Source organism: Papaver somniferum, chromosome 7 (genome assembly GCF_003573695.1).
Source record: "Papaver somniferum cultivar HN1 chromosome 7, ASM357369v1, whole genome shotgun sequence".
In the NCBI taxonomy this organism is placed as follows: Eukaryota; Viridiplantae; Streptophyta; class Magnoliopsida; order Ranunculales; family Papaveraceae; genus Papaver; species Papaver somniferum.
Window position 1 is genome coordinate 131,528,772 of NC_039364.1, and position 22,991 is coordinate 131,551,762.

Here is a 22,991-nt window from a genome sequence, read left to right on the forward strand (position 1 = left end):
CTATGAATTTCTGGTGATGCCATTTGGGTTGTCTAATGCACCAGCAACATTCCAGAGTCTCATGAATCAGATCTTTAGACCGTATCTGAGAAAATTTGTTCTCGTTTTCTTCGACGACATATTAATTTATAGTAGAAGTATGAAAGAACATTTGGAACACTTGTCCATTGTGTTTGAAATTTTGCGCCAAAATCAATTGTTTGTCAACGAATCGAAGTGCACTTTTGCACAACCATCTGTTGGATACCTTGGTCATGTTATTTCTTCTGAAGGCGTTGCAGTGGAAAGTGAAAAAATTCAGAGCATTCTTGATTGGCCAATTCCAACCACAGTTAAAAGCTTGAGAGGGTTTCTTGGATTAGCAGGCTATTATCGAAAATTTGTCAAGGATTTTGGTAAGATCAGTGCTCCTTTAACTAAGTTGTTAAAAAAAGATTCCTTTGTATGGAATGAGTATGCTACTATTGCTTTTCGAGCACTACAACAAGCTCTTACTACTACTCCAGTCTTGATATTACCAGACTTTTCCAAAGAATTTTGTTTGGAATGTGATACATCTGGTATGGGTTTGGGAGTTGTTCTAATGCAGTATGGCAGGCCAATTGCTTATTATAGCAAGGGATTGACCGGTAAGAATTTGAACTTATCCATTTATGACAAGGAAATGCTTGATATAGTCTCTACAGTACAAAAATGGAGACCATATCTACTTGGAAGACATTTTAAGATATTTACAAATCATCATAGCTTGAAATATTTCTTAGATCGACGTATATCTTCAATGGAACAACAAAGATGGTTATCTAAATTATTAGGTTATGATTATGAGATCATTTTCAGAAGAGGTAAAGAGAATATTGCTGCAGATGCTTTGTCAAGAGCTACGGGTTTACAATTTTCTGCTATCTCTACTCCAATTTTCTCAGGGGTCAATGACATTATCCAAGAAAGCAACACTGATGCAGAATTAAGTAAGTTGATCAACTTACTACACAACAATCCTAACTGCAAGCCCCATTACTCCTACAATGAAGGCATTCTGCGCTATAAAGGAAGAATTGTGGTATCTCCTTCTTCTGAATGGTGTGCTAAACTTTTATATGAGTTTCATTCTACGCCATTTGGAGGCCATTCTGGATATTTTCGCACTTATAAGTGTATTCAACAAAATTTCTATTGGAGAGGGTTAAATCATTCAGTTAAGGAGTTTATATCTAACTGTGATGTTTGTCAGAAGAATAAATCTGAAGTCGTTGCTCCTCCAGGCTTATTACAGCCTCTTCCAATACCTGCAGATATATGGATGGATATCTCTATGAATTTTATAGATGGATTTCCTCAATATTATCGTAAAACATCCATATTAGTAGTTGTTGATAGACTCTCTAAATATGTACATTTCATAGCTTTGGTACATCCATATTCGGCTGCTTCTATTGCTGATATTTTTGTTCAAGAGATTGTCAGATTACATGGCATGCCAAGGACAATAATAAGTGACCGTGATCCAATCTTCATGAGTAACTTTTGGGAAGCCTATTTTGCTTTACAAAACACTCAATTATGTCGCATCTCAGCTTATCATCCGCAAACAGATGGACAAACAGAGGTGACAAACCGTACTCTTGAATGCTATTTACGCTGTTTTGTTAGCATTAAACCTTCAGAATGGAGTAAGTTGTTGCCTTGGGCCGAATGGTGGTATAACACCAGCCATCACTCAGCCATTAATATGTCACCTTATGAAGTTGTGTATAGTCGAGATCCACCAAAAATTTCCAGTTATTTACCTGGAACAACATCTGTCAATGTTGTGGACATTAACTTAAGGGAAAGAGATCACACACTTAAGTTACTTAAATTTCATCTTCAAACTGCTCAGGAAAGAATGAAGTTTTATGCTGATGTTCACCGCACTGAGAGAAGTTTTGCAGTTCATGATTGGGTATTTCTTCGTGTGTAACCTTATCGACAATCCTCAGTGTCAAATCAAGCATATTCTAAGCTTTCTCCTCGATTTTATGGACCCTTTAAAATCATTGAAAAGATAGGGGAAGTTGCATATAAATTGGAATTGCCTGCTGAGAGCCGTATTCACCCAATTTTTCATGTTTCAGAACTGAAACTAAAACTTGGTTCTTCTATTGTTACTGAAGCAGTTTTACCCAATGTGGTTGACTATGAGAAATGGGAACCTGAAACTATCCTAGACCGCAAAATGTTCAAGAAAGACAATTGTGCTGGTACCAAATGGCTTGTACAATGGAAGGATCATTTGCCAGAAGAAGCTACATGGGAAGATGCAGATGATATTCTCTTGCGTTTCCCAGATATTGAGGCTGGACAAGCCATTTTTCAAGCGGGGTGGAATGTTACGACACCAAACCTTCCTGCTATGTCTTTTCCTTATTTAGATTTACTTTATTTACTGCATAGCTTTCCTAGTTTGAATAGAACTTCTTTAATTGCATTACTTGCTTAACACGCAATTTAGTTGATATAAATACAGTGCTCGAGTTGTAAAGGAACTACAAGTTTAATTAATACAACTTAGTTTAATTGAATTCTTTTCTTAATCTTCTAAGCAGAGGTGGTTAACCCCCATTAAAAAAGGTTTTATTTAGGGTTCTTGTTATCTTTTTCCTGTGTTCTAACTAGTGTTTGGTCAAGGACCCTAACACCTGGTATCGGAGCTAACCACCACGACTCATGCCCGCTCCACGGAAGGGGTGACCTATAGGCTAGATTAAAGTGTTGGGGCACCTATGTATGGGCGTAGTTGTCACCCGCATTGAATAATAATAGGGGAGTGAAGCCGCCATAAGAGAAAGGACTACCTTCGGATCAGTGTCGATAGAGTAGGCCAACGAGGACGTTGGGTCTGGAAGCATGGTGGGTTGTTGGGATCCTAGTCCCACACTGGTTAGATGGGGCTTAATTGATAGTTTATAAGTCAATGAGTTCCCTCTTCTAATCAATCGGTTTTCGAGTTGAGTTCTACCCATGGAATTATGACAATTTTAGGATCGGTACCTGACATCCAGAAATAACTCTTGCACCACGAGATTAAACGAAAGTATTGATTTAACATGAAGGTACATTTTCTTTATTATCTGACAAGCTCCTGCCTTTTGCTCCCCCCTTTTACAACATAGACACGTATACAAATAACTCCAAATGGAGACCACCTAACTACATAGTAGAGAGTATAATTTACAGATGAGTAAACAATCCACCAATGCTTGATTGAATAATAAATAAATAGTGGTTTGATTTCCGAAAATCCTGATCAGCAACAATGTCGAATGAATAACAATGGAAGGTAGGGTTCAGCAGCTTCACTTCTTCGGGTTGTCGAATTTGGACTCCATCAAACCACGTCAATCTCCGCAGTTGCAGTCTCCACCACTAAGAATACCTGTGCTGAAGACTCCAAACAAGACACGTTTTAGTGCTGAGAACACTTCCAATTCCAAGAAAAACTAAGCGAGCTAGAATCAAGATGTAAATAAAGAAAATGGATTGGGACATACCAAGCCCTGGCTTTACTAGGTATGATAACAGACTTTATAGTTCTTTTTTTTTTTATCAGACGGACTTTATAGTTCAAAAATTGGCCATTGGGGTGTCGGTAGAATGTACTGCTTATAGAGGATAACTGACTGATCTTTACGAAGTCACATATGAAAGGGTATATTATGGTTATACCTCAGTTTTTCACAAAGGCGTGCCAAAGCATCAGACCCTGTTCTGTAAGCAACATCGCTGATCGCAGACACATTTGAAGGAGTCACACTGTCAGCAAGGCTGAATTCACATAACTCTTTCAGGGAACATGCATCAGTCAGCACAGCTGAATGGCCACCACCAGCAGCTAATTTTCGTACCTCTCCAATGCACCTGCATGAATAAGCTTGTATAGGGTAAAAAAACCATATGCATCAACAGATGAGGTTTTCACAGCCACTTGTAAGGTAGGTGGGCTAAACCACAGGTCACCAAGGTGTGGCCTGCTACTGTACAAAGGTTTAACCATCTCTAGTCTCACTACTCAAGTTGTGTATTGTACTCGCCCACGCTTAGAAAAGGGTATCAGACTCAAGTTCAGAGAAAGCCTTCAGCTATAAAAGGTTAAAGGACATTACCAGTCAACTGGTGATGGATACCATGCATATAAGGATTTGCCATTAGCTGCTTGACCATAACCATTATAACCCCATCCACGAATCTTTCCATCTCTTGTGCAAATTAAAGTATGAGAATGTCCACATGAAACAAGTTGCACACCTTCAGGAAGAACCAAGACGGGAATATCTCGGAACAATGAATAACACTCGTTTGGAATACGAGAGAAAAGACTATTCTGTGCGCCAAGACCTAGTTGCGCAGCTTGACCACCACCCCAAGCATAAAGAGCTCCCTTCGCAGATATAGCACAAGTATGTACCCCGCCACATGCGACATCCCTAATTGTTATATCATTAAGAGCAGCCACTCGCCTGGGCAAGAGTTCTTTGTCACCACACTGAAGAGAAACATGACCAAGTTGACCCATATTTCCTAGCCCCCAAGTATATCTGGAAGATCCAAAAACATGCAATATAAAGTCAAATAAGTCCACAAATACGTTATTTTCTGTGAGAGTTCAGAAAAGAGGATATATTCATTGAAATGAGAACTTAATCAGATCAACCATAATCATTGGGACACAGAAAGTTTAAACTAGAAATGATGTCAGACAGTAGAGAAGTAGATAACCAGCATACAGCATAATACGAACCCAGAATCTTGACCGTGTTCAGAAAACAATCAGTTGAGAAATGTGGCATCACAATATTGTGGTGTCCTACACTAATACAGAGTGAAGCTAATTGTGTTGCATGTAATAGATGCATAATTAATGATGATGCAATCACAGCACTTTCGCAAGCCACCCACACAGTAAGCATCACATAAGATTGACATTCATAAGTAATCAAAAGAAATACCTTAGCAACCTAGGTTGGTCATCTAATGTTTAAGAGCAACCCTGCTTCTTTGCCGGTGACTTCTCTAGTTCCATGGTGAATATATGAAGAGAAGAAATGGTTGTGCCAATCAATATCTAGCTAGTTTAGAGAAGAGTACAATTCTTGTTGATGCACTACCAAATTGAAGATAGATTTATTATTTGGAGAGGCACTTAGTTGAAAATCGAGAAGAAGGTATGAGATTAATTTCCAAACATACATTAGGTACCAACACCTTGGCACACACGAAGGAGTAAACATGCAAACTACGAAAATTACTTTCACATAACAAGATCACAAAATAAACTACACCAAAATATATAGATCTGGAGAAATGGGTATTCACGTGCGATTACACACATCATACAGATAAAATAAAGACTCACTGAATTAGTAGCAATGATGCCTTTAGGAAACAAATATCACAAACCTCTAAATGGCCAGAATCTCAATAGTGAATATATTTTGATGCTAAATCATAAGAGTTGGAGAGAAATATTGAACAATGGATAGGGGTGTCAGGATGAGACATATCTATTGCATCTTCCCAGATTCCAAGTACTCAAGTTCTGGGTTCTAAGAGCTTTTCAAAACCTTTATAAGGCATCAATTTGTGTCATGTGGAAAACCACATCTTTAGTAATAACTATTTCAGCTATCAAAATTCTTTCAGATTACTTACAACTCTCCATTTTCTGATATAGCTGCACTGTGGTACTCCCCGCATGACACTTGGATTATCTTAACAAGCTCAGAGGCTTCATCAAGGAACCTCGCAAAACCATTTAAAATTCGAGCCTTCTGCAGTCCTTCACAAGTAAAACCTCTTCCAAGTTGACCGTATTCATTGTAACCTGGTTAAATCATAAGAGTTTTTAAGCTTGTAAATCATTATAGAAATAGAAAATTAGGTTAAGAAAGGAACTTCAAACTTATTAAAAAATATACATTCACCAAGCGGACATATCAAGCTAACTTCGAATGGAGAACCTATTAAAGAAAAGTTACCAACCAACCAAAAACTTACCCCATGCTTGTACCAGGCCATCATCTGATAAAGCCACAGCATGAACTGCACCACAAGAAACTTGGCGAACGATCTGCACAGTGCACATAAAATTTGGATAGAACCGTAGGAGTTTGTAATAATCATGTGTGTCTTGCAAGCATATTTTAGAGCACATGTTTTTTTCAACCCATAACAACAGATTCCAAACGTTCATTCATTGGTATCAAACTATATCTTGCGACGATCAGTAAGTAAGTTAGTATTTATTTTATACCGTGTTTGGTTTGAAGGCTCCCCAATAGAGACGTGGACAATTTGAACCCTGAGATGGTAAACAAATGTAAGTTCGACATCTTATGCATCTACAAAATGACAGGTAGGAATCTACAAAAACCTGATTTTGCCCCCACACCCAAAGTCTACTACTGGAGATGGTCCCATTATCGCGAGATTCTGCAATAGCAGCTGTACAATGTGCTCCGCAGGATACGGTTTTCACAAATTCTATTTCCAATGCCTTCACTTTTTGAGGGTGTTTCCTAGCTTCCTCAGATCCATCTCCCAACTGACCAAAGTCATTTGCCCCTAAGAAACTAAGAGTAATGAGCTATACAGTATATCCTTGCACGATACAAAACTTGAAAAACACAAGAAGACGATGAAACACAAACGAAAAGCCTGATAACATAAAAATCACTGGCAAGTGCCCCTCAATTGCTAGCAAACATCTAACAAAAATAAAAGATTTCATCTCCAAAATAGTAAAAACAACCCTGAATAAATTGTATCAAGCAGCAGCTTAAGTCAAGAATAAGGTATACAAATATACTGATATGACAAGAGAGGATGTTATCTATCACTACTCCTACTTACTCTGCCTAAACCGAAGAGGAATTCAAAACTATCTACACAAGACCTATATAATAGAAATAAGAAAGAAATTAAACCCCAAGTGAAAAGAGACCCGTCTGAGGCCACAGCTGCAGTATGCTCTCGACCACAAGCAATATCTAACCACCGTGAACTCCCAGCTCCCGGACAACCAAAAAGCTCAGGAGGAAGATGTTTAGGAATCCTCAGATGAGATTCCTTACATTTCCTTCCTGTTTGCCCACGTTGGTTGTATCCCCATGCATAGATAGCACTCTTAACTGGAAGTTTTAGGGGTTTGGATTCTCCTAATAATTCATCAATATTCATTCTTCACTAACAAAATAACCTATCAAATAAAAATTAAAACTAACTTAGATCATTCTCATTTGTTAGTACATTACATATATAAACTCTGTATAACAAAAACAATCAGATAAAATGAAGATTATCAAAAGAAAATAAGAGCAACTTAGTACTATTAGGGTTTCAAATTTGATGATCATCAAACAAAAGAAAAATTGAAGACTTTGAAAAGAAATTTTTTTTAGAAAGACAAAGAAATCTTACCTGAAAATGCGAAACTTCCGTTTGAATAGGTACAGAAAGAAAAATGCACTAGTAGTACTTCTTTTCGTAGGAAGGCTTGGATTAGATGGCTGTTCCAAAAAGTTGGGTTATTTGAGATAAAAAAGTGAAATTATTACGGACAAAGCCACTTCTGGTTCTAATAGGGAAAGCTAACTATGGTCAGCTAATTTGATTTCGGGTCAATATGACGTGAATTCATAAATAAGCTACCGGGAAAAATACGATTTAGTCCAAAATTCCATCCAAATATACTAGGTAGTCCTAACCCATTTAACTAAGTACAAATTAGTCTTTTTTTATGGAAAGTACACAAATAACTTTCCTGATTTACAATTTAGTCCAAATATTTACAGTTTAGTCCAAATTGACTTATGATGATATCGGCAGTTTTAAATAATATAACAAAATAATTAAAATCAATTTATCTTTCGAACCGTTTGTCCAGAATTCGCAAACTTTATATATTCGGAAAGCTCTTTCCGAAAGCTACAAAAAGAGTACCCATATGACTATATAATTCTTATTATTTAAAAAACTTAGTTTACATTGGTGGCCAAACATGTAAACATCTACAAAAATACAACCTGTGTACAACCCAAACTGCTCCTATGCTCAACCACTCTTAACCTACTGCTTCAAACAACTACAACACCTCAACCATTCAACTCAAATTTATTATCCGTTTCTGTAGCTTTCCAACCTTAGCTGCACTTCTCTGCAGCAACATTACCCATCCAACAGCAACATAAATTCCTGCTCCTCAGTACCACCAACATCACACATTTCAGATTTTATCTTTGCAATTCCATCGGCATTTCATATTTACTCACTAGATCACCACTTCAGAGTTCTACCATCTCAATAGCACCAGTTATTCAACTTGAAAAAAAAGTGATAACCTTTCACCACCAACCACATAAGAAACAAAGCCAAAAAAAAGAGATGAAAACGAAAATTTAGGCAGTTATTAAATTAAAGAGACACAGTTCATTTGGGCCTAACTGCACAAACCCAAAGTTTCCATTCTTGACAAAGCAGTCACATGCTGCAAACCAAATTGAAACATATTAGAATTCAATACAACTTCCACAGAAAAACATAACTTTCAAAACATGCATAAAGCCGATCATTCACTATCACATACAAACCTATGTTTTCATGAAAATTAAATAGGTGCACCAATATGTACAGCGCTGTAAAACACGAGAAACCTACCTTTTCATGGAATATACACAGGTGCACAAATGTGTTAACCACGCACAAACCTACTTTTTCATGGAAAATATATACACAGTTGCACCAATATGTACACCACTACAAACATGCATAAAGACGATCATTCATAACCACATACAAATCTACATTTTCTTGGGAATTTCACTAATGCACTAATATGTACACCCCTCCAAATTATGCATAAAACCTGATTTTCAGCTAACATATCCTAATGCATAAAATCATATTATCAGCTGAGACCAACATTAAGGTGGGCATTAAAAAGAGAACTAAGTATAAATTAGCGACCAAATACCTATCACCATGTTGCAACATCTTGGGTTGCAAGTATAGAAGCATGAGGCGAGGACCCATCTTTATCATCTTTGACTTTAATCCCCCTGCAATTAAGAGAAACAAAAAGGTTGAGAATTTGAGACACCTATATCTTACTAATGATCTAATGCCTAAACAATCATTTGATCCCCATTCACCTCAAAAAATTTAAGATATGAGATAAGAAAAAGACAAGCATAGAAAGAAGGCTCTAATATTCCTTGGTGAACATATATCTCATAATAACAACATAAACATAACTACATGCATAACACTCAAAACTACTAGATAAATCAAGTGAAATTGTGAAATAATTAGCTAAAACAAATTCATACCAGAAATAAGAATCGTAGTTTCCCTTCCTACCAAATCTGTCACATGCTACAAACCAAATTGATACATATTAGAGCTCAATACATGTGTACAACTATGTTAACACTAAAATCAACGTGTGAAAATATGTGCACAATAACGATCAACAGATGTACAACTATGTACACATTAACTAGCAGGTGTACAACAGTGTGCGCATAAAATTCAACATATGTACAATTATGTACACGTTATGAACCGACACGTGTACAACTATGTACACATTAACAATTCAATATAAAAATAGTTGAAAGTCAGATTAGATGTACGTGAAATTTCCACTCAAAACATATATTTGGACACACCAAACTTATATATTATATAATTGCATATATAATAGTATCTTGTTAGAGCATGCATACAAGTATAAGTTTAGGAGTAAGAAACCACATAGTGCTTTTCATTGCACAGATAAAAATCATCCTTTCAAGTATAAGTTTGCAATAGTTTGTACACCTTAGTTGTACAAGAACTACATAGTTGTACACAAGTCATATATATTATCGATATTATACAGTGGTGTACAACTTATGTACGCACATATGAAAATCCTTGGTCATAAAATCATGAGAGAACATTTGGTGTACAACAATGTACACCTACAAAAATCCAACATTTATTCCAAAAAACATGCATATATTATTGAGATAGCACAATGGTGTACAACTATGTATGTACTTATAATAAATCCAACATCTGTACACCTTAGTGCTTTTCCAAATTTTTGGTTTGTATACATAAAATATAGTTCTGCAAGTGTACAACTATTTACACCTAAATAATCAACATGTGGAAAACTATGTACACCTAAATAAGATAACATGTATGTACAACTATGTATACACTAGTGTTTTCACTAATTTCTTAGACTTCAAAATGAATAACATGTGTAGAACTATGTACACCTAAATAATCAGAGGACGCTTACGCACTACACGCCAAATGCGTTATTAAGCCGTTTGATGCTTAAAAATTAGTGAAAATAAGGGTGGTACCTCTGGATACGACGCTCATCAATGCCACTATATCCTCCCCTTCATTATGATCTACAACCTCATCAACGCCGCTATATCCTCCTCTTCCTTGTGATCTACCAAAGCTACTGCCTATATCATTTCTCCGAGACGGTAGAGGTGCAGGATTCGGTGCACGAGGACGTTGTATATGCCAAATGCACCATGAAAAGAATCAATACAAACATAAGAAAAAAAATTAAGGCAATCCAAATTAAACTATTTATAGTAATGAAGACAACTTAAAAAAACACCTCTAACTCAGCCATCTGGCAGACCCATTGACACCATTTCCATTCTTGCTAGCGTTAGTCTTCTACCATTTATCATAGGTTGCGCTACATATCAAACCCATTCCATGAAACTTTACTAGATCTGTTTGTACATACTTTGACGAGGAACAAGTGTACAACTAAGTGCACATTAACGATCAACATGTGTACAATTATATGCACATTAACAATCAAAAGGTGTATAATTATGTACACATTAATGATAAATAGGTGTATAACAATGTACACATTAAAAAGCGACATGTGTACAACGACGTGCTTTACCCATGATAAACCTGATCGGGACTAGCCTACCTGGTATCTCAGATACTAGCATATCTTCATCTTAAATAAAAATAACACTAAACCTACGTCTAGTAACTGTAGCAACCAAAATTATGTTATCACTACTATCAAAAATGAAAATAGCTTTGTTTATCGAAATATCCAGGCTAAATTCTCAATCAATAACTTCATGTTGATAGTCAGTAATCATTCCTAAAAATGTTGGGACATATATGTATCGGAATCCAATATACACGCTCTAATCATCAAGTTGAATCCAAATAGGACGAATTTTTTAGTCATAATTCAAACCAAATTAAATCAGCAATAGTGTTTCGTGAATTAGGTAAGGCTTTCGTCTACTAAAAAAATAAGACCATTTAAATAGGAAAGGCTGAAAGGTTGTATCCATTCAAAATTGATTCATAATACTCCAGATCATCAGTTTCTCCAAAAGAGTAGTTTGACTACTTCGTAAGAAAGTTCATGACCAAAATTTTGAAGTAACGAGTCACTATTCCCTCTCAGATAGCTCTACAAGATGAGACCAGGCACAGAAAACCTGATACCATCATCTATAATGCACTAAAAACCGAAGTATAAATGGATGCATAAGATAGTGACAAATTAACTTAAACTTTGATGATAAACTAACCACGACTACCTGGTTGATCAAGGATGTGACAAAAATTTTTGTAGAGTATATGTAATACGGGTCGGCCTACCTTAACAAAGAGTGATCCATGAAATCATTTTTTTATTTCCATGTATGGTATTAGAATTTGTACGAGAAGTGTTTAAAAAAGGTGTTCTACAATGAAAAAAGAGTATATGAAAGGAAGTATGAAAATGATTCACATCATGCTCTTAAATTTTATGTTAACCTACTTGAGTGGAAAACAAAGAAGTATAACTGGCTCGACTTGACAAATTAGCAGTTTCTAATGTCCAGAAATAAAAGGTTCGCATGTTGAATACCAAGAAATCAGTCTATATAAGATCATTCAATACTAAATAGATTATATGGGGGATAATACTCTAACTCCTTTTTATGGCGATGTAAAGAATCATTAGCTACCCCTATAACTTAAGTTTTCTGGAAATGATAGGTGTACAATTATGTACACGTCAAGAATGAACAGGTGCACGACTATGTCCACATTAACAACTCGATAACAAAAGGTCATTGCTGAAGTTCAATCACAATATAATTTGAGAAAATGAAAAACAAGAAAGAAAACAAGCATACACAACCATATACAAATTATAAACTTGCAAATAAAATAATTGCTTCAAAATGGAAGAACATGAGCATACAATGTCAGTCAACTCCATTCTTAAACAACAGTTCATGACTAAATTGTTTGAGAATGTGTTTTGATATTCTAGTACTCATGACTAAATTTGTCAAAAAATAGTGAGTAATCAACACTAAACTATAAATAAACCCCACCATATTCAAACGAAAGTAAAGTTGATCATTATCACTTCCACTACTAAAACTATCATATAATCATCTTTACCATTCTTTAAATATTTTTACTATTCTATATCACTTTTCAAAGTTCTGTGTCCCTATGACACCTGTTAAAAAACATGCAATTCAATGGCAAATGGAAGAATATGAGGTATAAAATGCGAAAGTAAAGTTGCAGACCCAATCCAAGATAGAATCAATGGGTGACAATAAATACCATTCAATGGAAAATGAGAGAATATGAGGTATAAAATTTCATCCGGTTGTTATATCGATAATTAAATGCTAAATTTCCTCATTGAATGCAATCACTAAATGTTGCTACTACTACCTTATCAAGGGGATCAAATCGGGATATTTTGGAACAGAGAGAAGTTATATGAACACTAGTATTTGCTTCTCCATGCATTCTATTCAGTGACCCCGTTCCTTAATCTCATCATGCCATTTTTCAATTTGTTCCTTATGAATTCTCTATAGCAAAATTAATATTTGAAAAGAAATCTCAAAATTCAAAACCACTAAAAGAGATCTTTCTTAATCTTTGAATTTCTTCAAATTCGTTACGAAGATCTTTGAAAAGTATTTTTTTCTTCTTCAAGCATCTATAAAACCTAGGGAGAAATTGAACGGAAATGACTTAAAAACATCTAAATAACAAAAAATTAGGGCATAATTATATGAAAAAACAAGCGAAAAAAGACCATTGCTACTACATGTTGAGTCAATCGCTCAATTTTTTAAGAATTCCGTTGATAAGCTTTTCCGTATCTTGAGATCCTGCTACAAAAGTTTCAGCTTCTTCCATTACTAAATTGTCTTTATTTTTCCTCCCCTTCTGCCATCTAGCCCCTAAATAAGATATGGAATAAGAAAATCAAACTAAGATTCTTCCTCAATAGATCGATGGAGACGAGAAGTAGAGAGATATGAGAAAACATTTGATCACTATCATTTCTAATCACAAATCAAACACCCACAATCGTTAAGAAATCGAATAAAATAAAAAATTGAATGAGAAATAAATGAATAAAGAGTAATCAAAGTGGAAATACTAACCTGAAATCTAATAGATGAAATGAAAATTCTTCTCATATAGGAGTTCCGAATCTCCCATTATTGTTGCAGAGATCTGTTGGTGGAGAAATGGAATGAAAAACTGGTTTGCGAAAAAATCAAGATACGTTTCTGTATGTGGGGTTATTTTAGTTAGAAAAAAAAATACAATTTGGACCGAATCGTTAACATTTGGACCAACTCGTTCTGGATTTAGCAAATTAGGACCTCCCAGTACTACGCTTGAAGGGACAGGACTAGAGCGTCCAAAGCCCATTAACTTTGGGACTAAGCGTCAATTTCTACTAAGCTATCCCCATTGCCAATATCATGGATAGTTATACGAGCAATAAGTCTATGTATGGGTAATGGACTATACCAATTTGCTCTAATTAGAGGCTATTATGGGGTCTTTCACCCCATTTCCACCCCAACTCGTTTTTTCTTTTTCTTCTTCTTCTTTTTTTTTGACAGAAAACGGTAATTTATTAACTATCAAATGTAATATAAAAGATTTACAAGATCAATTTTCTCGAAAACATTAGATAAGTTGCTAGCTTTTTGAACTTTTTGATTCAACCGAGCCGACATTTGCTAAAGGTTTTTAATTTTTGCTTCCTTAGCGATGTAATCCGCTGTAGAATTATACTTCCTAGCAATAAACTTTACTTGAGCATGAGGGAGATCCTTCAAAATCATCTTAGCCTCCTGCATAGAGTTCTCAGCTGTCCATGAAATAACTGCACTTACCTTATTAATTGAGTCCGCCAGATTTTTACAATCAATGACTATTGAAACACTAGACAAGATATTTTCCTTTAGCCAGGAAACTGCTTTTAGCAATGATTTTGTTTCTGCGTGAAGGGTTGATGCCGCCCACTCCGTACCCGCTGATAAATGCATGAAAGCATCATGGTCCACTGAGTAGAGAATAAAAGCATAGCCCACCAACAAATTCTCCTTCTTAAAAGAGGCATCTATGAAGATTATTCAGTCTGTGTTTAGTTTAGACCAGGTTTGACTCGAGTAAGTAGTCTTATGTGCAGAGATAGTCTTAAGAGGAGTTGATGGAGGGGTAGACACCAGGAATCTATTAACCTGATCTATTAGATTAGACGTATCTGGTTTGATTATCTCAAAAACCACCGAGCATCTATACCCCCAACTCGTTCATACACTCATTTATGCGAACAAGTGGTTGATAGTGTGACACTACACGGGGGATGGTCTCCCGTCTAGAAAAAAAATACCTAAAATACCCTACACGGAGGACGATCTCCCGTCTAGATTTTTTTTTCCTTGAACGGGAGATGGTCCCCCGTGTAGCGTATTTTGGGTATTTTAAAAAAAAAAAAATCTAGACGGGAGACTAGTCTTATATTGATCAAATCCGAAAAAGTTTGCATAGTGGTTTCCCTCCTTCATATGAAATAGTACTCCATCATATGAAGGAGTTAGTCTCCAAATGAAGACTACCCATAGGTGATGCTCTAATAAGATGCAAACAATGAAGACTCATTTGCTAAACAAACAGAGAGGAATGAGAAGCCCTAGTTGTAAGACCAACTTCAAAGTTGATCATCTTCTTTTGCTTTTAAACTCTTTTGAGAAAGTGATCTGTAAGGACATAAAAGTCCAGTAACTATTTAGATATCCAGAGATTAGTAAAATGGCTGAGGTTAGACAACAAATTCCTCATATGTGGGTGGTATTTGTTCTCGCCATTATTTATATGTAAGTAACTCCTTTCTTATCTATTAAAAAAAATAATGACAACGAGATGTTTAACGCATTGAAATTAGCTTTTTATTATGTTAAACTATCATCAACAACGTGACCGGATGTTCATGAATGAAGCAGCCTAAAAAAACTTTACATATGTGTTAGAGCATAGCTTGGTTGAACTCACCAAGCGTTGGTATGTCAAGTTTGGTTGTCATATTTTAGTGTGTCAAAACTCATCTAAAGTCGCTTGACTATATATTAGAGTCAACTTCGTTTAGGTTAGACTAGAAAGTCTAGGAATGTTGAGACACACAAGTATTACTCTGAAGACCTGAAGAATGTGAATAAGTAGCGAACTACAACGACGACATCATCCTTCCACTTGAGGTTATTTATTGGCTTGAAATGTTTCATTCCTAACGTATCTTTCAAGTCGTGCTATATTGAAAACATAACTGTGAAGCTGTATATACTGTACATATTGTATATAATACTCTACTGGTGTGACATGATCATAATAGTATGATCATAGTATTAAGGAATTAGACTACGAAGTATAACGCTTATCTTTTGAACTTCGTAGATATGGCATCGACATAATCTTGTATATATTGTTATGATTATGTGAATGGGTTATGGTGAAGATTTCATCCTAGGAAACAATTTTTTACATTCGTTTAAAGGAAGTACATTCATGAACTTGCTTCGTGAATCGAAAGGGAAATTATTAGGCTTATTGGTCCGGCTATTCATTGCATATCTTTGGATGAACAATATGTGTGAGCTAGTAGAACCGATCTTAACTGGGTTATGTATCTTGGTATAACTAATCACAATGCCTGACTTATGATTTGGTATGACTGATTTTTATTAATTGGTGTAACCGATCCTAAGTAACCACCATGTGATGGTATGATCGATATTTGTAATTGGTGTGACCGATCCTAGTAATTGGTGTAACCGATCCTAGTAATTGGTGTGACCGATCACAAAGTATTATGTAATCGATCCCTGTAACTGGTGTAACCGATCCTGGTAACTGGTGTGACCGATCACAAGCAATACCATGGGAACATGAAACCAATCCTGGTAACTGATGTAACCGGTCCTGGTAACTTGTGTGACCGATCACAAGTATTTCCATATTGAGGTATAACTGATCCCAGTGATTGGTAGAACCAATTGAACCCATGTATGTGATTTGATATTTGATTAATCACATAGTTATCTTGGAATACGGGTCAACCAATTCTAAACTTGTTTGGAAGTGTGGTATAATCGATTCCAAGAATGTAAATCCATGTAAATATGAATAAGGATTTACAGTGAAGAGATGTCAACATAATTTGAACACGTACAGTAACTCTTATAATTTATTGTTCAAAGATATTCCTTAGTACTCATGGAGATCATGTGCCGAAATAAATTAAAAATATTTTAATAAAGGTTTTTGGTTTTATATACATTAATTACCAGCAATTAATGTGTAGCTCTAGAAAATAAAGATTAGTAATGTGCATTTACTAAGTGGAGATTTTCTATTGAGAGATTTCGGAAGTATTGGACAAGCATTTATTGAAATTCGGAAAACTGAATTTTTCCATTCATTGCAAATCTTGAGAATATTTTCGGTTTTGGAAATTCCTTGGTGTCCAAACATCCTTGGTCTATAAATACCTAAGTTTGCATTTCTAGCAAACTAATATAAGAGCCAGGCAAACTTCATTTCTTGTTGTTTCTGGTGGAGCCGTCTGTTCAGAGAGGAAAGTATCCTAATTAGGTGAAATCTCTTACGACCGCTCGTTTAAAGACTTCTATGGAGTCAAGAAGTTCTACGAGTACCGTTGGTGGGAAACTAGATAATTGCAGCGTTATTAGTTTTTGATTGATTCGATTGACTAGTGGTTGTTGAAATTTTGATTGCACCTAGTTTGTTTATTCTTGAGAATCTTCTCTTATGATATAAGATTCACTCAAACTAGATCGAAGTATTGACGGGATCTTTAGAACTGTTTGTAGATCTAAAGACATCTTGTGATAATCCATTGTTAACAGACTCCGTTCTGTGTGTGATTGATCACAAGAGATTTAAGTGGTGTTGTGTAGGTTTTTATTGAAGATTAAAGAGGATTTGAAGACGAAGAAGATTTCTTATTAGTTCTCATATCTTTGTGTGTGCACAAACCTTGATCGGCTGGGATCCAACTAGAATCGGATTTATTCGATTGATTAGTTGCGTGAGATCGACATTCTCAATATATCTCTTTGAGATTTATTTTGATTGAGTGTGAATCTAAACTTAACTGTTTTGGTAGTTATTTGATAGATTGATCTAACCAGGCAAATGAGTTTATTAGATCAAACGAAAGAGCCTTTGCGTATGACTTGAGATATCTTTATCTTGGAAAGAATCAATAGAGTTGTTACCAAACAGATTTGTTGTTCCTTTATTGTTTGGAATACGATCCAAAGGAATTGTACCAGTGCGTGACCTTCGAAGTCGGGAACGCAGGGATACTGAGGAAACTAAGTGAACTAGGGGTAGTTGTTTGGTCTCAACTATACGAAGTTGGTGTAGATTTTGTATAGCGGTTTAATTCTGAGAGTATTCAATTCTGGACTAGGTCCCGGGATTTTTCTGCATTTGCAGTTTCCTCGTTAACAAAATCTTGTTGTGTCTTTTACTTTTCTATTTCCGCAATTATAATTATTTATAATAATTAAAAGTAAAATACACAAATGTTAACTCTGATATACTTTATAGTGATCCTATAGAGTTTGGTTAAGCCCGAACCTATTATCAAGTATCACACTTTGGTTGTCGTATTTTCTCGATCTCGTATCCATAGACAATCACGGAAAGTGTGAATATCGAAGTTGGTGTATTATCTCGACTTTCTCCATAGAAGATCACACTTGGTAAGAGGACTTATAGGTTGAAACAAAAAGATTGTGGTGTATTTGGGTACCCTCGTCTTTTCAATATGAACTACTGAAAAAAATTCAGAATTACAAGTAGTTAACGATAAATAACAAGAACGAGCATTTTTTTATGGGACAGGAGCCGATGACATGGTTAGAATGATATTATCTTGATATTTTTGCGTTATTTTTTAGTAACCCAACCCGAAGTATTTGAAGCTAATTTTTTGGTGACACTTTATTCTTATAAATCTCTACACTCCGACCCAAATTGAGAGCATTTCGAGATATACAAGACCATCATCTACCATTTTGAATATCAACGGTTCAAATTAAAATTTGTGGATGGTGAGTTTCATATTTCGGAAAACTCTCATTTTAAGTCTCCTTCTCTTCTTCTCTATCTCTCTCACGGGCGATTTCTGACGACCAAAAAAATCTCACTCCGGCAACCTCTATCTTCTCAGATTTGTTCCTTTTGGCGTGGATTTGAGCAGTACCCAACTTTCCTTGAGTTTTTTGCAAGTTATTTCATAGATTAACTAGGTTTTGTTAGAGCATTGCTCGGTCGAAATCGCATGTATTTCTATCTCAAGCATGTTTGTCAATGTTAGTGATCAAAACTACAAGTCTTGATTTCTAGCCTACATAGCTAAAGGTCTCGGACTAGGATAGAAAGTGTAGTTGAGACCAAGAAATCCATGGCAATCATCATGTAAGACGAAGGACTACTCAAGGAACTGGTGGATCTTCATCGACTAAAAGGTATGTGGAGACTTGAACTTATCTGTCACTCAAAAGTCTATCTATTCTATCTCCTACTCTTTAGACAAAAGTCGTTTTGATATATAGACTTTCATTATGCACATTTGATATTTCGAGCCGAGTTTATCTCACCTATCTATTTCTCGAAATATGTGTTGGTAAGTTTCGCTTTACCCGAATTCATCTTTACCTAGTGATGAAATTCATGTTATGTTTCAATCACTTTGAAAATTTCTCTGACGAAAAATGGTCTGTGAATAACGGCTATATCCGTCCTCTGAGAATGTTTCAATGATTGAAATGAGAGTTTAGATTACATAACCATTGGTAGGATATAAGCATTGTTGTGGAAACACATATATGTATAAGTCCTTATTCCTTGAACCAAAGTTTTCGAACTTTGTTGATCAAGAGAAATGGAAGTGGCATGAGCCAAGTCCGCGAACTAAGTCTGCAAACTGGCGGAAGTTCTCGACCCGAGAATTTCTGCTGGAGTTTGTGAACTCCTTCCATGAGCTTAAGTCCGCGAACTTGAGCAGGTTATATCTAAAACCGGTTGTTCTTGAACTCATGTTTATTTAAACTAAGGAATGCTTTTGCAAACAGTGGCTATAAAGTACATGAACCGATTCGAGTGAATCAAACCGTTTTTGCTTCGATTGTGTCTTGTGTAGTTATATAAGATCTAAGCAATTGAACAACTCTCTAACTAGTTCATTTGAGTCATTTGAACTAGTTATGGTGAAGAAGAATATGGTTGATATGAAAGTAATCATATGGCTAACCATTTGGTTAACTGTTGTTGAACCAACAAATGTTAATGTTTGGGAACGGTTCGTAAACCTAAAATTGGACATTTCATTTGTGTGTAACAAGCTAAGTTTTCGATCCAACGGTTGAGAAATATTATCTTGAATCTAATCAGGTTTTCATCTAACGGTGAATATTGAATGCTTTATTACCAAGCTAACATTGATTGCAAACCCTGATTTGAAAACTATATAAGGGAGAACTCTAGCAACTAGGAAACGTAATCCCCACACCTTACCTGTGATACTAGTTGCATAGCTAGAGTTGATTCTCCTTTAACCTTTGGTTTCTTCTTCTAAAACCAAGTTAACGACTTAACGACTTCATTGGGATTGTGAAGCCAGACCGATACTACTTTTCTTGTAGTTGTGTGGTCTGATCTTGATGTTTCTATCGTACGAATAATTGGCTTGAGATTTTATATCTCCGATAGGCAAGATAGAAAAGTAATCACAAACACTCCGTCTCATCGTTTGTGATTCCACAATATCTATTTTCGCTGCGTCAATTAAGATTATTGTGAGGTGATCAATAATACTAGGCTGTTCTTCGGGCATATAAGACCGGCTTATTGATTGGTTCCTGTTCACCTTGATTTATCAAAAGACGGAACAAAACTCGTAGGTATATTCGTGGGAGACGGATTTATCTATTACCGTAGACTTTTTTGTGTGATACAGATTTGTTTATTAAAGTCTTCGACTTTGGGTCGTAGCAACTATTAGTTGTGGGTGAGATCAGCTAAGGGAATCAAGTACGTAGCATCCTGCTGGGATCAGAGGCATAGGAGCATAATTGTACCTTGGATCAGTGTGAGATTGATTGGGGTTCAACTACAGTCCAGACCAAAGTTAGTTTGGAGTAGGCTAGTGTTTGTAGCAACTTAATACAATGTGTGTTCAATCTGGACTAGGTCCCGGGGTTTTCTGCATTTGCGGTTTTCTCGTTAACAAAATTCTGGTGTCTGTGTTATTTCTTTTCTGCATTATATTTTGTTATATAATTGAAATATCACAGGTTGTGCGTTGTTCAATCAATTAGAATATCCGACCTTTTGGTTATTGATTTAAATTGATTGACACTTGGATATTGGTCTTTGGTACCATCCAAGTTATCTCTCTAGTATTTGATAAAGACTCGCAGATTTCTATTTGCTTGAGTATATATCAAATCGAGAGATTGAGATATAAACTCTTTGATATATTTTTTTATCTAGATTGAGTCTGACTGTCTAGTTGATTCTCTAGAAAGTATATTGGAGTTTGTCCATACAGATTGCTAAGCGAAATATTGGGTGTGGTTGTTGTACCCCCACTTTTTCAATTGGTACCAGAGCAGGCAAACACGTTTAAGACCTTACAAGTCTGTGTTTGTAGCGGTCTGACTCTATGGACAGTAGTGCTATCTCAATAAATGCACCACCATAATCAGGGATTTTAGAATTCTCTTCCATGACTGATTTAATAAAATCTGTAGAAGAAAACCTATCTAAACCTCCACCAGGTTTAAAATCCCTTGAAGTGTTTTCAGGGCTTGAAAAGAAGCTTGAGAGCTTATCTCTTGATGTTGAGTTATACCTCCAGAAAGAGCAAGAATCTCTTGACAGACTAAATTAAGTTATGATGAATAATATTCATGTTGAGGTTGATATTGATTTACTAATCCGTGAGAGCAATGCTCCTCCTCTGCATAATCCAATTAGTTGTGATAAACTAAACGAATTACAAGAGGAGTTTAAATCTCAGTTATCTGAGTGTATCACCTCAAAGCATGAATTGATTCGTTGCTCAATTCCTGATACTTCCTATCAAGATAGTAGTATTGCCTTCTTTTATGAAGAATCTAGGACGTCTCTTTTTATCAAAAGAGTTTCCCTTCACAGTACTAAAAACTATCTGCAGAAACTGTTTTTTATAAGTTGGAAAACAAGAAATCAGAAACACAAATCTTTTTGGGTTCTCTTGAAGTTCTTTGATAGACTTATAAAAACAGTTCCTTGGGTGTTTCTCAACACTACAAGATTTAAGAGTTGTTGGAAAGAAACTCTTTCTTGGTGCCATGGTGAGCAAGACATTGTTCACCTCAACACAACTTGTTTGTGTTTAAAGTGCATCCTCACCAAGAAATGCCCTGCTATGTATACGGTGAGGGAAGCACAATAACTGGGGAACACATATTATATTCGGTAAGGCTGTAGAATTCAATTGGACTTTTCTAAAAAGGTATGTCTATAAACTTGAGAAAGTTTTATGTTTTATTACTTGTTTGAGTACTTATAATGATCCATGTACCTTGCTTATCGTTCATTTCTACCTAACTTGATCTGTGTTTAAGGTTCTTAAATGTTTAGGTTTGAAAACATTAGTTCGAGATGTTTGGACCTCATGGTACACATACCAAGTATGTATTACATCATTTAAAACCAAAATCCAGGGGTTTAAGTTCGCAAACCCCGTCTACATACTGCTCCAGGATACGAAAATTTGTTTGCAAACCCGTATGCATACTTGATTTCGATATTCGGTAAACAGTTTTTGGCCGTACCTTCTTCGTCCGAACTTGGATTGACCTCATTCTTTTTGAAATCTCTTCCTCTTTGGATTCTCTCCAAAACGGAGACGAGAAACCTTGAATTTGGATGAGTTAAGATTGGTATTTGTCCCGTCTATTGTTTTTGAGTATTTTTCTCCGTTTCGTTGCATTTGTTCCACTTCTCTTGAACTTGGGCACTTGGATTCTTGGAGTACTACTCTTCAAAGCTAGTTTGTAGCTTTTACAAGAATGTTGTTGGTGAATCACAAAGAAGGAAGTTCAAGAATGGAAAGTAGTACGCAGTGCTGTGGAATTCTTGAATATTCACAATCATCCTTTGTGAACTATGGTGCATAGTCGTTATTGACTTTGTATGTTCTTCTTTGTTAAGAAAATCTTTTTATACGTATTTGGTAGCTATTATTGGTGTAAATCCATGCGAAAAAGATTGATTCTACCATATAAGGACAAATCATCTTGTATGTGCATTACGAGTTTGTCTTGTTGCCTAGGAAACTTCTTATGAGAATTTATTCTTATTTTTGAGAAGGATTACTAGAGTTTGGAATAGACATTATTGTGATTACACATTGCTATGTCCAATGGTTTCATCTCCATGTTTTTAGATTTATTGGTTTAAATTCTAAACTTGTTTGGAAGATGATTTTTGCAGTATTAATCTTTATGGTTTTATATATTGCAATTTGTTATGGGATATGTGTGTGTGCATCT

At 35.6% G+C, this 22,991-nt stretch overlaps 1 protein-coding gene across 2 annotated transcripts; it reads right to left on the minus strand.

The window, feature by feature from the left end:
* Window positions 1–3,066: 3,066 nt before the first annotated feature.
* Window positions 3,067–7,574, minus strand: LOC113298438 (ultraviolet-B receptor UVR8-like). Of its 2 annotated transcripts, none has more exons than XM_026547186.1 (9): window positions 7,459–7,574; window positions 6,966–7,237; window positions 6,413–6,603; window positions 6,293–6,340; window positions 6,037–6,109; window positions 5,692–5,863; window positions 4,146–4,577; window positions 3,709–3,900; window positions 3,067–3,423 (listed from the first exon to the last, which is right to left on the minus strand). In XM_026547186.1, exons 2-9 carry the CDS (start codon window positions 7,216–7,218, stop codon window positions 3,381–3,383), a joined length of 1,404 nt encoding a protein of 467 aa, XP_026402971.1. In that variant the 5' UTR covers window positions 7,219–7,237; window positions 7,459–7,574; the 3' UTR covers window positions 3,067–3,380. The 2 variants fall into 2 exon arrangements, with proteins under 2 accessions (XP_026402971.1, XP_026402972.1); XM_026547187.1 differs by having other exon boundaries at window positions 3,067–3,430.
* Between the last annotated feature and the right edge of the window lie 15,417 nt (window positions 7,575–22,991).